Source organism: Lacerta agilis, chromosome 7 (genome assembly GCF_009819535.1).
Source record: "Lacerta agilis isolate rLacAgi1 chromosome 7, rLacAgi1.pri, whole genome shotgun sequence".
In the NCBI taxonomy this organism is placed as follows: domain Eukaryota; kingdom Metazoa; phylum Chordata; class Lepidosauria; order Squamata; family Lacertidae; genus Lacerta; species Lacerta agilis.
The window spans coordinates 61,036,075-61,049,163 of NC_046318.1; the positions used below are offsets into that span (position 1 = coordinate 61,036,075).

At 42.1% G+C, this 13,089-nt stretch overlaps 1 protein-coding gene across 1 annotated transcript in view; it reads left to right on the forward strand.

The window, feature by feature from the left end:
- Positions 1-13,089, forward strand: part of NECAB1 (N-terminal EF-hand calcium binding protein 1) — a 41,287-nt gene that overhangs the window by 23,328 nt on the left and 4,870 nt on the right. Inside the window, exons 6-8 of the mRNA XM_033155538.1 lie at positions 8,967-9,103; positions 10,248-10,360; positions 12,508-12,584. Of these exons, the coding sequence (XP_033011429.1) occupies positions 8,967-9,103; positions 10,248-10,360; positions 12,508-12,584 (327 nt within the window). The remainder of the gene's footprint in view (positions 1-8,966; positions 9,104-10,247; positions 10,361-12,507; positions 12,585-13,089) is intronic.

Sequence of the window (13,089 nt, forward strand, 5' to 3'; positions counted from 1 at the left end):
TTAAAACATCAGTAATTTCTGGTTGGTTAAAAAGAACAAAATCATATTGCCCAGGCCTGTCTAAACAACAGTTTTCAGAAGACTTAAAAAAAGAAAAAAGAAGAAGACAAGGATGATTCCCATTGGTAGGGAGTTCCATAGGCCACCCTAAAGGCTCAGTCCCTAGTAAAGGGATGATTCTATTGGAGTGGACACACACACTTTCACTTTCACTTTCACTACTCTTCATGCCTGCAAATGTTTTGGGAGGCTTCAATTGTTGGAGATTCATACCCCCTGTGCAGTCATGGGTTTGTTGTCTATCACATGACTGGGTATGTGTTTTGATTCCACAGAATGTTAAGTGACGAAGACAGGGTGTTTGTCTTACTGTGTTCTGTGAAGTGGGACTATTGTCCTTTGTTCTTTCTTTCTGCTGTCTGATGCTAGAGAGGGAGCCATGTTGCAGTGCTCTGTGTGTGTTTACATGTAAATAAAAGTAGATTAGCCACAATGCTGTGTTGCTGAGGTCTGTTACGCAAGCTGAGCAAAACTCTGCAGATCCGTAAGTGTGCTGATGTCTTCTGGCATCAGTCGCTGTGATGTTCGGGCTGAAGAATGTTTTTGAAGTTCCCGAACGATCGCCCAGGAGGGAGGGAACATGCCAGTCGGGCATGTGTCTCTGCCAGGGTTCTACTCGTGAGTAGGATGTCTCCTGACAGTGCATATCCCATAGCATCCTGTTGAAATCCCGTAACTTTTTATACCACCAAGGTTCTGGTTTATTTTTGCCCCCCTTTAGTTGCACAGTAGCCCCTCCAGAAGCATCACAGCACAAACTAAAACAGAATAAAACCCACCACGATTGCCCTGTTTTGATGCCAAGAGCATGTTGCAAAATGCACCCACCTGGAGGAGGGGTTCTAGATTGTGGTCAGGCTTTCCCGGGCATTTTCTTCACCCATTTGCAGAGTTATTGATAAATATGTATGCAGACAAGTGTTTTCATAAATTTGGTCAATGATTCATTTTGTAAAAATGAGAAGTTTTCCACCAGTGCATCTGAAGAACTGCATCAAATTAGCGGATGGCAACAGATGAGGTTTTACAGCTAGCTGTGATATATTAAGCATGTCCATCTAGGCATCTTTTTGGAATTCTAGACATCTGTCTAGCTATCGGCTAGAGATGAACCTTTGGTGTAATTCAGCAAAGGAATATCCAGAAAGTATCTGAAATTACATTGGAATGTCAAAGAATATGGATGGCAACTTTAGGTTGATATTCCAAACATTCATCTCCTAGAAAACTGGATTGGTTGCCATTTGTTTTTCAGTGCATGCAAAAGTAAGGTAGAAAAAAGGTAAAGGTAAAGGACCCCTGGATGGTTGTTGTTGTTCAGTCGTTCAGTCGTGTCCGACTCTTCGTGACCCCATGGACCAGAGCATGCCTGGCACCCCTATCCTCCACTGCCTCCCACAGTTTGGGTGGTTAAGTCCAGTCAAAGGCAACTATGGGGTTGCAGTGCTCATCTCGCTTTCAGACCGAGGGAGATGGCGTTTGTCCACAGACAGCTTTCCAGGTCATGTGACCAGCATGCAACTGAACACCGTGACAGAAACCAGAGTGCATGGAAACGCCATTTACCTTCCCACCGCAGTTGTACCTATTTATCTACTTGCATTGGCATGCTTTTGAACTGCTAGGTTGGCAGGAGTTGGGAAAGAGCAATGGGAGCTCACCCCATTGCGAGGATTCAAACCGCTGACCTTCTGATTGGCAAGCCCAACAGGCTCAGTGGTTTAGACCACAGCACCACCTGCAAAAGTGCCTACCTTCAATCCATGACATTCCCAGAATGGGGCTGGGAAAGACCCCTTCCTGAGACCTACTGCCGGTCTGTGGAGCAGACAATCTGGAGCTAGATGGACCACTGGTCTGACTCTGTATCAAGCAATTCCCTATGTTCTCAATATTGACTGCCTAGGTCAAGCACTTTGATTTTTGAGAAGCAGGACCCAATGGCTCCCAAGGTCTTTAGCAATCCAACACACCCACACCCAGTGTTTGCAAGATCAAACACTGTGCACACTTTTCCGGACACTCAGCTTGCTGTTTCCCAAGAGTGCCCTGGAAACAAATGTAGATCTTGTTGTGCAGGAGGAGACTTCAGCAGTGCAACTTAGAGGCAGATCAACAAAGAATGTTTGATCTCTTCCTTGGGAAAACACGACTCTCCAAAGCCATAGAGGCCTTGGTTAGTTGGTGTTTTTTACTTGAGGAGAATTTCTGAACTGGGTCCCTGGATAAATGATTCATCTCTGGTATCCAGGGTAACCAAGTACATTGTGAGGGGTGAGGGGGTTTGAGAGAGAGAGAGAGAGAGAGAGAGAGAATGGACAATGTGGACGGTGAACACCAGGTCAGTATATGTTGAAAACAGCAAAAACCTGAACTCAAGTAGGGAATAAAACTCTGCCATTGCCTTGTTCAGAGAGCCAAACCCCCAATAGTAATAAAACAAAGTAATGTGTATCATTTTTTATCCCTTATTGATTTTATTACTCAGTTATAACATCACTGAGTGTGTTGCCATACCTGGTCTTAAATGTCTGCAAAGGAAATCCTGCTATCTGCTCCCTGAGCAATTAAGAACCTTAGAAGATCCAGTTTCATCCTAGTTGCTGATGTTATGTCACCGGGAGAAAGAACAAGAAACAGTAATACGTGGATTAAAAATGCCTTTAAGTCTTTTATTTTTGAAGGATTGGACTTGAATACAAAACATACCCTTACAAAAACATGTTTGGCTGATGCCTTGTTGTTGTGTCACTGAGGCAGAACAGGCGAAAGGCAGGGAGTGAAAGCCCTGTGTATTTATAGTGGAGTGTCTGGGGAGAGGAAGAAATGGGAAGAAATGTGGCGTATAAATCCCATTACTTCGCTCCTGGAGATGAGCTGCTATGAGTCACTTCTGCTGCAAAATAGGACTGTGACCAGATTAACAATTGGTTTGGGGAAGGTTTTCCTTGCATCTGTCAGGTTACAATTTGCCTTTGATCCAAGTGGAAATCGGAAGAACTGTTTTTAGCTATCTTTCTGTCTAACTTCCCAAAACTGAAAGTTGTTTTTTTATTTTATTTATTTATTTATTTCTTTATTATTTATTATTAACCCTTCCTTTGCTGTAAGATCCCAGGGCAGGTGCCAACCATTAAAAGACAATGCTCAACACTGTTTAAAACACAAACACAGAAATTACCGGTAGGTAGGTCCTAAAAATATTGGGCTGCCATTCTCCCGGGATTTCAAAGGCAGAATTGACATGCGGGGTAAATTTTCAAAATGTGGCGCTTTGTCTTAGGCAAGTGAATCGAAAAAATTGTGGGATTTTTTTGGTGTTTTTTGGGGGGGAAAACTTAACAATTTCATTATTTATTTTATTTATTTGGTTTTCAGATTAAACTTTTACAATTACATATCCAACATACAACATAAAAACAAGATTCCAAAGAATCTCCTGGCCTTCCCTCTTCCCCTTTGTGGGTCCTATTGTTAATAATTTCCTCCTGCATCTTTTATGATAATCCAAATCTTTTACATCTCCATTATGTCCAAAATTCACCATTAAACTATATTAAAGCTCAACAATTTCAGTGCTTTCCTAAAAAAAAAAAAAGTTCAACAACATTCGAGGTGTCCTGGTTTTTACTTCTTGAAATACAGTAACCCTAAAAAATAAGTAGAGAGGTGTGTCTTCAGCAAGGGATATAAGAGGATGCCAGAATGCTTAGCAAGCAGTGAAGGAAGCTACTCCTATTTCTTAACCTTTTGCTATTATTGGAATGTGTTGTTGTTCCTTGTTTTGCGGGCAGCTATTCACATCAGACCTTTTACTGTTTTGAGAACCAGCAACAGCATCCAGAACAGCTGAGGTAGGCCAAGAACTGTTTCCATCCTCTTGCCACCACTCCAGCCCATTTTGCAGTTTGGAAAGAGCAGGCAGCAACCAGGAATCACACCTGACACCTGCAACTTAGTGGAGAAGGACACCCCACTTCCCTTAACTATAATTGGGAGCACGTTTTCTTGGCAGCCAGTTTCAGTATTTGGTTGTAAACTAAGGAAATCAGATGGGAACTGGTAGTCCTGTTTGGAGGAGGCTTTTAGTGAGTAGGGAAAACATCATTATTTACTCGTAATGTAATGGTTTTCCTGTAAACTATTTTGTGAAAAATGGTATAATGTTATTTGTTTGTTTGTAGTGGCAGAAAGGAAACTGAATGAGACTATTGGCTATATGTCTCCATACTGCCTACTGCACCTGTTGCTGCTGTTGGCTCCTCAGGTGAAAGTCTCTCGAAACCTTGAGATTCCTTTTTAAAGAAAAAGAAATGGAGAAGCCAGGGTTGAACCACTGGGCATCTGTATGCCAAGAACTACTGGGGACAGACAAATCTGTTAGGTTTTTGTTTTGTCATTTTCCCCCTAGTGGTAAAATTAATTTTTCTACTTCTCCATGGCAATTTGTGGGGGGAAAAACCCCTTTTAAATCCACATTAAAATCTGTTAGCATTTTAGTGCATTTTTTCCCTAATAAGTACACTTTTGTATGTAGTTAAAAAAAATTTTTTTTGCAAGCAATCTCTCCTAATTCAATGCATTTCTGTAAGTCATTTTCATGAATATCTTCGTTTTTGTGTACACTGTTCCCCTAATCAGGGGCGTAGCAAGGGGGGCCAGGGGGGCGGTCTGCCCCGGGTTCCATAATGGAGGAGGTGACAAATTATCAAGGAACATTTTTTTTAAAAAAAGAATTTGATTTTTTTTTAAAATGCCTGCTCCAAAGCTCTTATCTTACTATACTAGGGATTACATAGCTATATATGAAATTTCATGCATATTGGTTAATATCTTGACCCTCCTCCACCAAAATAGCTGTTCACTTGGCTGTTTTCCTGTGTCATGAAGGCTGAAATTTCAGTTCAGAGAACACTTACCATTCCCAACCCTAACCCTGTGGAAAGCCATCTAATTAGACTTTAATTTGATTTTGAGATGTTTTTAGGAGGTAATTTAATTATTGTTTGATTTTATACCAATGTTATGTATCTGATGTTAGCCACCCTGAGCCCGACTTCGGCTGGGGAGGGTGGGATATAAATAAAAGTTTTCTTTATTATTACTTGTTATTATTCCTTTGTAAGAAAATATGAAATAACGTAAAACCATTTTTGTGGGGGGGGGTCAGTGGGGGGGGGTTGACAAGAAATTTTCCGCACCGGGTACCACCTGACCTTCCCATGCCTCGGGGGGGGGGACAAATTTTTTTTGCCCCCGGGTACCAATTTACCTTGCTACGCCCCTGCCCCAATATATGTTTTTGTCACATCGACTGGGCAACTGCATCACAAAATTCGGAGAACTGTGAATTTCAAATGATAGCTGTGTTTCCATTCCTGTATTGGTTTGACATGTGAAAATTAGGTAGTTTCCCCATTAGAATCCACCCGCTGCACACACATGCAGGGAAGAATATTATGTATGCTTTCCCAAAAACATTTAGAAAATTAAAATACAGTAATTTTATTGCAGCTTTTTGACACTGTGCAGGCTCTAGAGTTGCACTGTGTTTCTATTTAATTTATTTAAAACCATGATGGACCCTTAAGGTCAGAGGAACGAGACTAAGTGGGGCAGCGGGAGCTAGGGCTGTGAGGAATGCAATCTAGAGCTGTGAATATTTCCTCTTATGATGTTATTTCCCCTCACACAAGAGACAAGAACTCTTGGGGTTTGCTTTCATTTCTTGCCTGCATTTTATGACACTAGACTAGAGGCAAGAGAAGTTGGTGCTTTAATTTTGCAACTAGCAAGAGGAAAGCTTTTTTTATTATGATTGTTTACTTTTAACACGCCAACAAGAAAAAACAAATATTCATCAACACAAAACACAGCAAGAGGAAAGCTTGTGTGAATAGTCAGAACTCTCAGAACAATGATCTCACCCACATGAATCGATATAGGCAATTGCACAGGCTTTCTACCAATATAAAAATTATTCTTACACACCCCATCAATAAAAATAAAATCATGTCTTCTCTTCTACCACCTTTTGTGCTTATCCAAGTAGGTAAACGAGCCTCTCGGAAGGAATAATGCAATTATATGCATCGTTACTGGATAGTCGTAGAAAAAAGAAGTCCTGTAATCATTTGCTCCTCGGTTCTCAATCCCTTTGCTGACTTCGTAATATTTCCTTTATTTACAAATATACACGCAGAGTATAGTGGAAGCCTTGGCATTCCTTGTGTGCCACTTTGTGAACTCCAACCATCAACCGACTGACGGTTTTTGCGAAGTGCTGTACCCACAGATTTGCAGGTGCTGCCAATCACCTGGTCGGGGATGCCTGCAAACCCTTTTTGCCTCTTTACTTGCCCTTCGAGGGGTAGGGTGGCACTGAGACCTAAATAATGCCCCCCCCTGCAGTTAGTTAGCACAGCCTTTGCCAAATTGGTGCCCTTCAAATGTTTTGTTACAACTCCCATCAGTCCCAGCCAGTAGTAGAGGAAAACATCGGGAGGGTATCCCAAGCTAGTGAAGGCTAACCTAGCATATCCCCAAACTACTCATCAGAATTCCTGTTGCAGGTTAGACACCTGTAATGTATTATAGATTTGAACATCCTTTGATCATGCGTCACTGAAGCCTCTTTTATGTCACCAAACCGCTCACAGGCGGGGCAGATCTTCCGAGAACCCCTTTGCCAATATTTTGTTCATTTGTTAACAAAGGATACTGCTCTTCAAAGGCAGCCATTTTGGGTATCTGCCGGAGAATATGAATTTCCATTCCCATTACGGCAACATTACTGTGGATGGCCCTAGCATGGTGTCACAAAGAATCAAAGCTTCCAGCGATGGAATTAGCCCTGCTGGATACTATGGCAGCTTTAATCCAATTAGAGGAGCCATGTCAAACGATTTAGGGGGAGGCGGAACTTTGCCTTGCTGGTACAAACGCGTACTGTCACTTTCGAGAGGCCGCCGCAAATGTTTTTCATGCGGAGCTGGTGCCAGCTTCAGAGCGGTGCCAAAGGGAGTCACAGACAATCTGTCCTGCTAGGCTTCTCTGCACCCTTTAGCTTTTGAAGCTATTATGAACTGTGATATCACAGGCTTGATTAATGTCGGTGGCAACTTTAATGTCTTCAGGTGCATAATTAGCATGGGTGGTACATGGGACGGCTTCACAGCTGAGATTTCAATAACCGTTTGATGTCCTAACGGGAACAGCATGTGTTTCTGTCTTAGGGTGCTTCCAGACGGTTGCTATTTTCAGGTAGGATTCAGTCACATGCAGGGCAATTCAGGTTGCACAATTAAGAGTTCATTGGGAGGTCCTGCACAACAGATGAACTCTGTACTCTAATGGCAGTGTATTCTATAGTTTAAATGCTTCCCTTTGTGTTTAAATCTTTAACCCTTACCCTTCTTAACTAAAGCTGTGCTGCTACATCTTGTTCCTTCAGACAATGCCTTGGGACAGTATAATCATAGAATCATAGAGTTGGAAGAGACCACAAGGGCCATCCAGTCCAACCCCCTGCCAAGCAGGAAACACCAATGTCCTTTAGCGAAATCCTTGGCTTTTACAGTTGTTCACGTACTTCTAAATTATCCCATAACTGTGGTATGGGAACTAATGGCAAGACAAAAGTGGATTTTGCATGCCCTGATGGTCCCCAAAAGGCTTATACTTCAAGCTTGGGAGGATATAAACATCTATCATGCAGTGGTCCAAGGCCCTTTCTGGCCTTGCTACTATTTGAGCATATTTCTCATAAACACCAATTTCATTTGATTATCAGGACATTTGGATGGCATGTATCAACTTATATGTTTAAACTTAAATGGATGCACCTATGATCATTGTATTATTAATGTGAGTTTGTTTTCCTTTCCCCTCTTTTTATGTTAATCTTGCTATAAAAATAATTATAGAAAACAGTATTGCCTCCCTCGCGACTCCTAGCTATGATTTCTGACACCTGTAGGTTAATTGCTGGCGTGTCCGAGTGCCAAACTAAGCAATATGTTAGAAGTGTATTTAATGTCTCAAGCTTTTCCTCTGAAATAACAGGGGGAAATGATGGAGAAGGGGGAGAGTGAGAATCATGTGAGACTTAACCATGCTTGGTCCTGAGAAAAATCACACACATTGTAAAATGGCTATTCATCCCAGAAGGAAATCCTGCCTGCCAAGCAACTGGCAGAAATAGCAGTTTCCATCCAAGGGCAAATAAGAATTTTGGGGGGCTAATTTTGGTCAGGATTACTTGGGGAGGGGAGGGTTAACCTACAGTACTCTCGCTGTATATTGCAGGCTGGAAGGCCAACTCCCTGGTTGCCAGAAATAAAAGGAAACTGGACAGCTTAGATGCTATCACACATTCAATGCATCACCTAGTTTTGCCCATAGATCAAAAGTTATCTGTAATTAGAGTTGCCACCTCTAATGATGAATCATGCAGAGACGCAACAGGCAACCTCCTATGACAGCAGACCTTTCTCCTGCATGTTGGCATCGTTTTTGCTCAAAATACTCCTAGCATAGACAGGGCAGAATTATCCAGCTCAACTGGAGATTGAGTAGGGAACTGTAGAGATGCAGAAGGCAGCCTCCTGTGTAGGTGGGGATAGTTCGGGCTCACAGGACCTGCTAACAATTTAACTCAGCTATTCCTTGGGCCGCAATAGAACTTCTGTCTCAGCAGTTTAGGAATTACTGCCCTGTTTCCTGTACTGTTTTGTTTTTGGGAAAAAAACACTATAGAAATTGCTTTAGAATCACATTATGAGCACATGCTGTCTTATTATGAGACCATGGAATAGACTGTGTGCAGCTGATGTTTAGGAGGAAAGCTGCAAAAGTGTGAAAGATTGCACTTTCCTTTTCTGCTAGTGTCTATTTCTCTTCCGTAGAATTATCAGGAGGCTTCCAAGTTGGAACAGTTTGTGACTCGCTTTTTGCTGAAAGAAACAGTAAATCAGCTACAGTCGCTCCATAATTCCCTGGAGTGCGCCATGGAAACCACAGAGGAACAAACCCGTCAAGATAAGTGAGATTTCAACCGCTCCCCCACCCCTGTGGAAATGTATCAGGAATTGCTCCAGGGGGAGGTTGCAACTGAATAATGCTGTGTGCTCCTATTACCTTGCAATTGTAAAAACAAGTCCTGTGCTGAAAATATATCCCTTGTCCCTTCCCCCCCCCCCCCAGCTAGTTTCCATCTAGGAATGAGAAAACAATTTTTGTTGCAAAATTATCAAAGCTGCACTTAACTTACTTTTCAAGTGGTCAAGGTGTGTTTGTGAATGAACATCTCCCTCCCTCATTCTACAAAGCATCTCAGTAGCAGTCAGCACTCGGCAGTCTTCTTGAGTGCCCTTACATCAGGCTTCCTCAACCTCGGCCCTCCAGATGTTTTTGGCCTACAACTCCCATGATCTTTAGCTAGCAGGACTAGTGGTCAGGGATGATGGCAAATGACAGCAAGAGCAGACTATACTTTCTGGCAGGGAGGAGGTAGCAAGCTCCCTGCAGCCACCCCTTCTCTGAACAGTGAAGGAGATGCCCCATGGGTCAACACCCCATTCCTGACTTCACTGCTGTTGGAATAGCAATGGTGGGAGAGTTTTCCCTGGCCACAGTGGCAAGCCCTCTAGAGTTGGATCTTCTTCTCTGATGGCAGAGGAAGCTCCATGGAATCGTATTGCCCCTCAGCCAGTGAAGCCATGTCATCTCAGAAAAAAAGCAGCTTGCATCAGTTCAGAATTTGAGCTTTGTATGTACCAGATGCACAGCTTTACTGTAGGGATGTTTATTTCATTCTGATAGGTCAAAACAAAATAAAAAATAATAAAATCCTTCCAGTAGCACCTTAGAGACCAACTAAGTTTGTTCTTGGTATGAGCTTTCGTGTGCATGCACACAAGGCTGTGCTGCTTTCCAGTTACCTGGATCAGCAGCCACCCCAGATCTTCCGTTCCCTAGATTTTGCTCAAGGTTACGGCATGTTATAGGCTCTGTGGTGAATGCCAAATTTGTGACAGACCCTCTGCAGTTAGAATGTTTACATTCTGTGACTCGGCAGCTCCTAGTATGTGTGTTTGTATGTGTGAAGAGGACTGGAAACATGCTCAGAATAAAGAGTTTCATTAATCCAATTGATTTATGCATATATATATTTATTTATTTGTAAGACAAAGGCCAGCAAAGCCAGAGGTGCTTGCAGTTAAGCAGCTGGGAAGACGTTCAAGTCGAAGGCTCCAAAGGAACAGCAGTTTTTCTCCAGTCAGCCCTCTTTTTAACCAAGGTAACGTTATTTAAGAGAAGTGTTGCATTTTTGCTTTTCTGTGCTTTACAAGTCATATAAAGTAAAATAGCAAGTTTCATTTAAATTAATATGAAAATTAAATCCCCGTAAAAGGTAATTCTGCCAATTCTCATATTCCACCAAGTGTACAGTTGGGAGGGATAATGCAAAAAGCAGCCAAGTCCAAGTGCTGATACGAGGCATTTGGATGATGCATGTATGAGTGAGTTGGGTGCTTTAAGGGATACATTTACAAAATGTTCAGATATACCAGTGTGAATGGCCCTAAGTTGTCACTTCTATTGGCCCTGACAAATCTGGGTGTGAACTCCTGTCATATAGTGGACATGTGCAGTAGTTTGCATATACCACCCTAAACATTTATTTGCCAGTTGAACAAACTGTCTGTAAAAATACAGTGGAAACAGAAAAGCCAGAAGCTATCCAACATCAGAGAAAATATTAAATTGGAATATGGGGAACAGGTAAATCAAAGCAGTATCAAAAGCAGGCCCTACTTTTTGAATATACAATTAAGCAAGTGGAGAAAAACCAGCAGCATGTAGTCATAATTGAACAGTCTGTCCACCTCACTTAGATGTCTTTACCTGCAGTTCCCTATTTCTATAGTGGAGGTGTTAACAACTAATCTCACTGCGCTGTTGCAAGGGACAAAGGACTTGAAAAACTTCGTTTTAAAAGGGCTTTAGAAATCATGCAGATGATAAAAGTATGAGCTCCCAAACGGGTTTTCAATGCATCTTTTGAAATGCAAACATATTTGAACACATGCAGAGCGCCTTTCCTTTATGACAAACTTCAGTCTTGCCCTGGCACATCTAGGATTTGAGAAAACTGCTCTCGGATATGCGGGAACTCCTCCTAGCTCAAGGTAGGGTATTGAGGCATTTCGAAAACAGGTGTGCAAGATCAAGGGTTCCTGTTGCTGCAGCTTAGCTTGACAAGAAAAAAGGCTGCCTTTGGAAACTGATCTACCCCCTTTTTTGTTTATAGAGCAAGCTGTGTTCCTTCCTATATGCACTCAGTCAGGACACAGAGCAATTTCTGTAGCTGTCCTTTGCATTCATCTAGTGCAACTGTTTTATCATGAATCAAAAAAAGTCTGCTGTAGTGTGAAAGCTTCCCCTTCCAGAGCCAATAGCAGCTACTGGGGGAGGGGGTGTTAATTAGGACTGTGGCATAAAGGGTTAAAGCCAACCCCCACATAATAGTCCCAATTTTGACTGGATTCTCCTGTAGTTGCCATTTAAAAACAAACAAAATGCCAATAAACCCCACAAACTAGACAGGTGTTTCCTTGCACAAGGAATGTGCCAGGTTATACCAGCTAACAATCTTACAAAGGGAAAAGAGATTTTACCCATCGCAGTGACAGCAACATTTTGTCACCAGGAGCTGCCACGGGTGACACTGCTAATTTCAATCAGACTTGTGTGCATAAGGATAAAGATGGGGGCCATTTTTGCATGTTGAAACAGCGCTGGAAAAAGCCGCTCTAAGTTTGGAGTTATTTGCATAGCATTCATTTTGAAGATGAATCACAGTCCTCCACGTTTTCTAAGAACTCTTCCCACCCTTCTGGCTATGTGCTTATCTGAAAATACTGCATCTGCTGTGTGAGTCTTACTGTACTTTAAACATAAATACAGCATGGGCATTTTGTGTAAACCAAAGTATCAGTACTGTAAGAAGCTCAGGCAGCCATTTCTAAGCAGCACATTTCTGCACGCGATCTTGTATATTTAGCACCTTCTGAAGCTTTGCATCTCCACAGAGTTTCCAGGGGGGGAAAGGAACTATGTAGTCTGGAATAACTCCTGAAGAATGTCACTTCTCTGACCTAGTAGATTCTGTCCTCAGAATTAATTATAAACTCGAGTAACCGTAAGCTGCAGGACAAGAAAGGTTTAAGAATTTCTTAGCTGCATTTAGTAAGAAATGTTGAGTCATGTGGAATACTTATTGTAGGAAAATGCTATCATCAATGTTTAGAAGAGCATCATCCAGGTTGAACATTAACAGTACTTTGAATATTCTAACATGGATGAAAACATGCACATCAAAACTAAGAGGTGAATAAAGAAAGCCATAGTGTTTTAAAACTCCATTATTTATGTCTCCTAAAGGCTGGCTAGAGGAAGACAACCAGTGGATGACCCAAATAAACAGACTCCAGAAACTGATTGACAGGCTAGAGCAGAAGGTGAGCACAAGGTCCTTCATTAATCTGTAAAGAATACCTCTATATCCTTACTGCATTGCACTCTCCTTCCACCCCTGACAGTAGCAGAGCAGATACAACATCCACTAAATGAGCTAAATAACCTACCTGGGTAGCCCTCTTTGCCACTGAATGGCAAGGGTTGAAGTAGCACGTTGTAGGGCATATCACAAAAAACCCTCAGCTGGTGGGTACTTGATGATGGGATAGAGGCAGAGAAGTGGGCCTTCTTCCCTACCCTCACCACCATGCAGCAGACACAGTTGGGAACTCTCAATCATGTCCGGTCAGTTTGTACCACAACTTTCCCTATCCCAGCCAGCATGGTGCAGCAGTGGCAGTATCCATAACCAGCAAATGTTCTTTCCTCGTTGCTGAAATGTGTTACTTGTTACATATATGAAGGTCAGCTTGAATCAATGCCGAGTATATAAAAACAGTGGCACATCCCAATGACAATAAGCAGGCGGTTACAAAATAAAAGTTG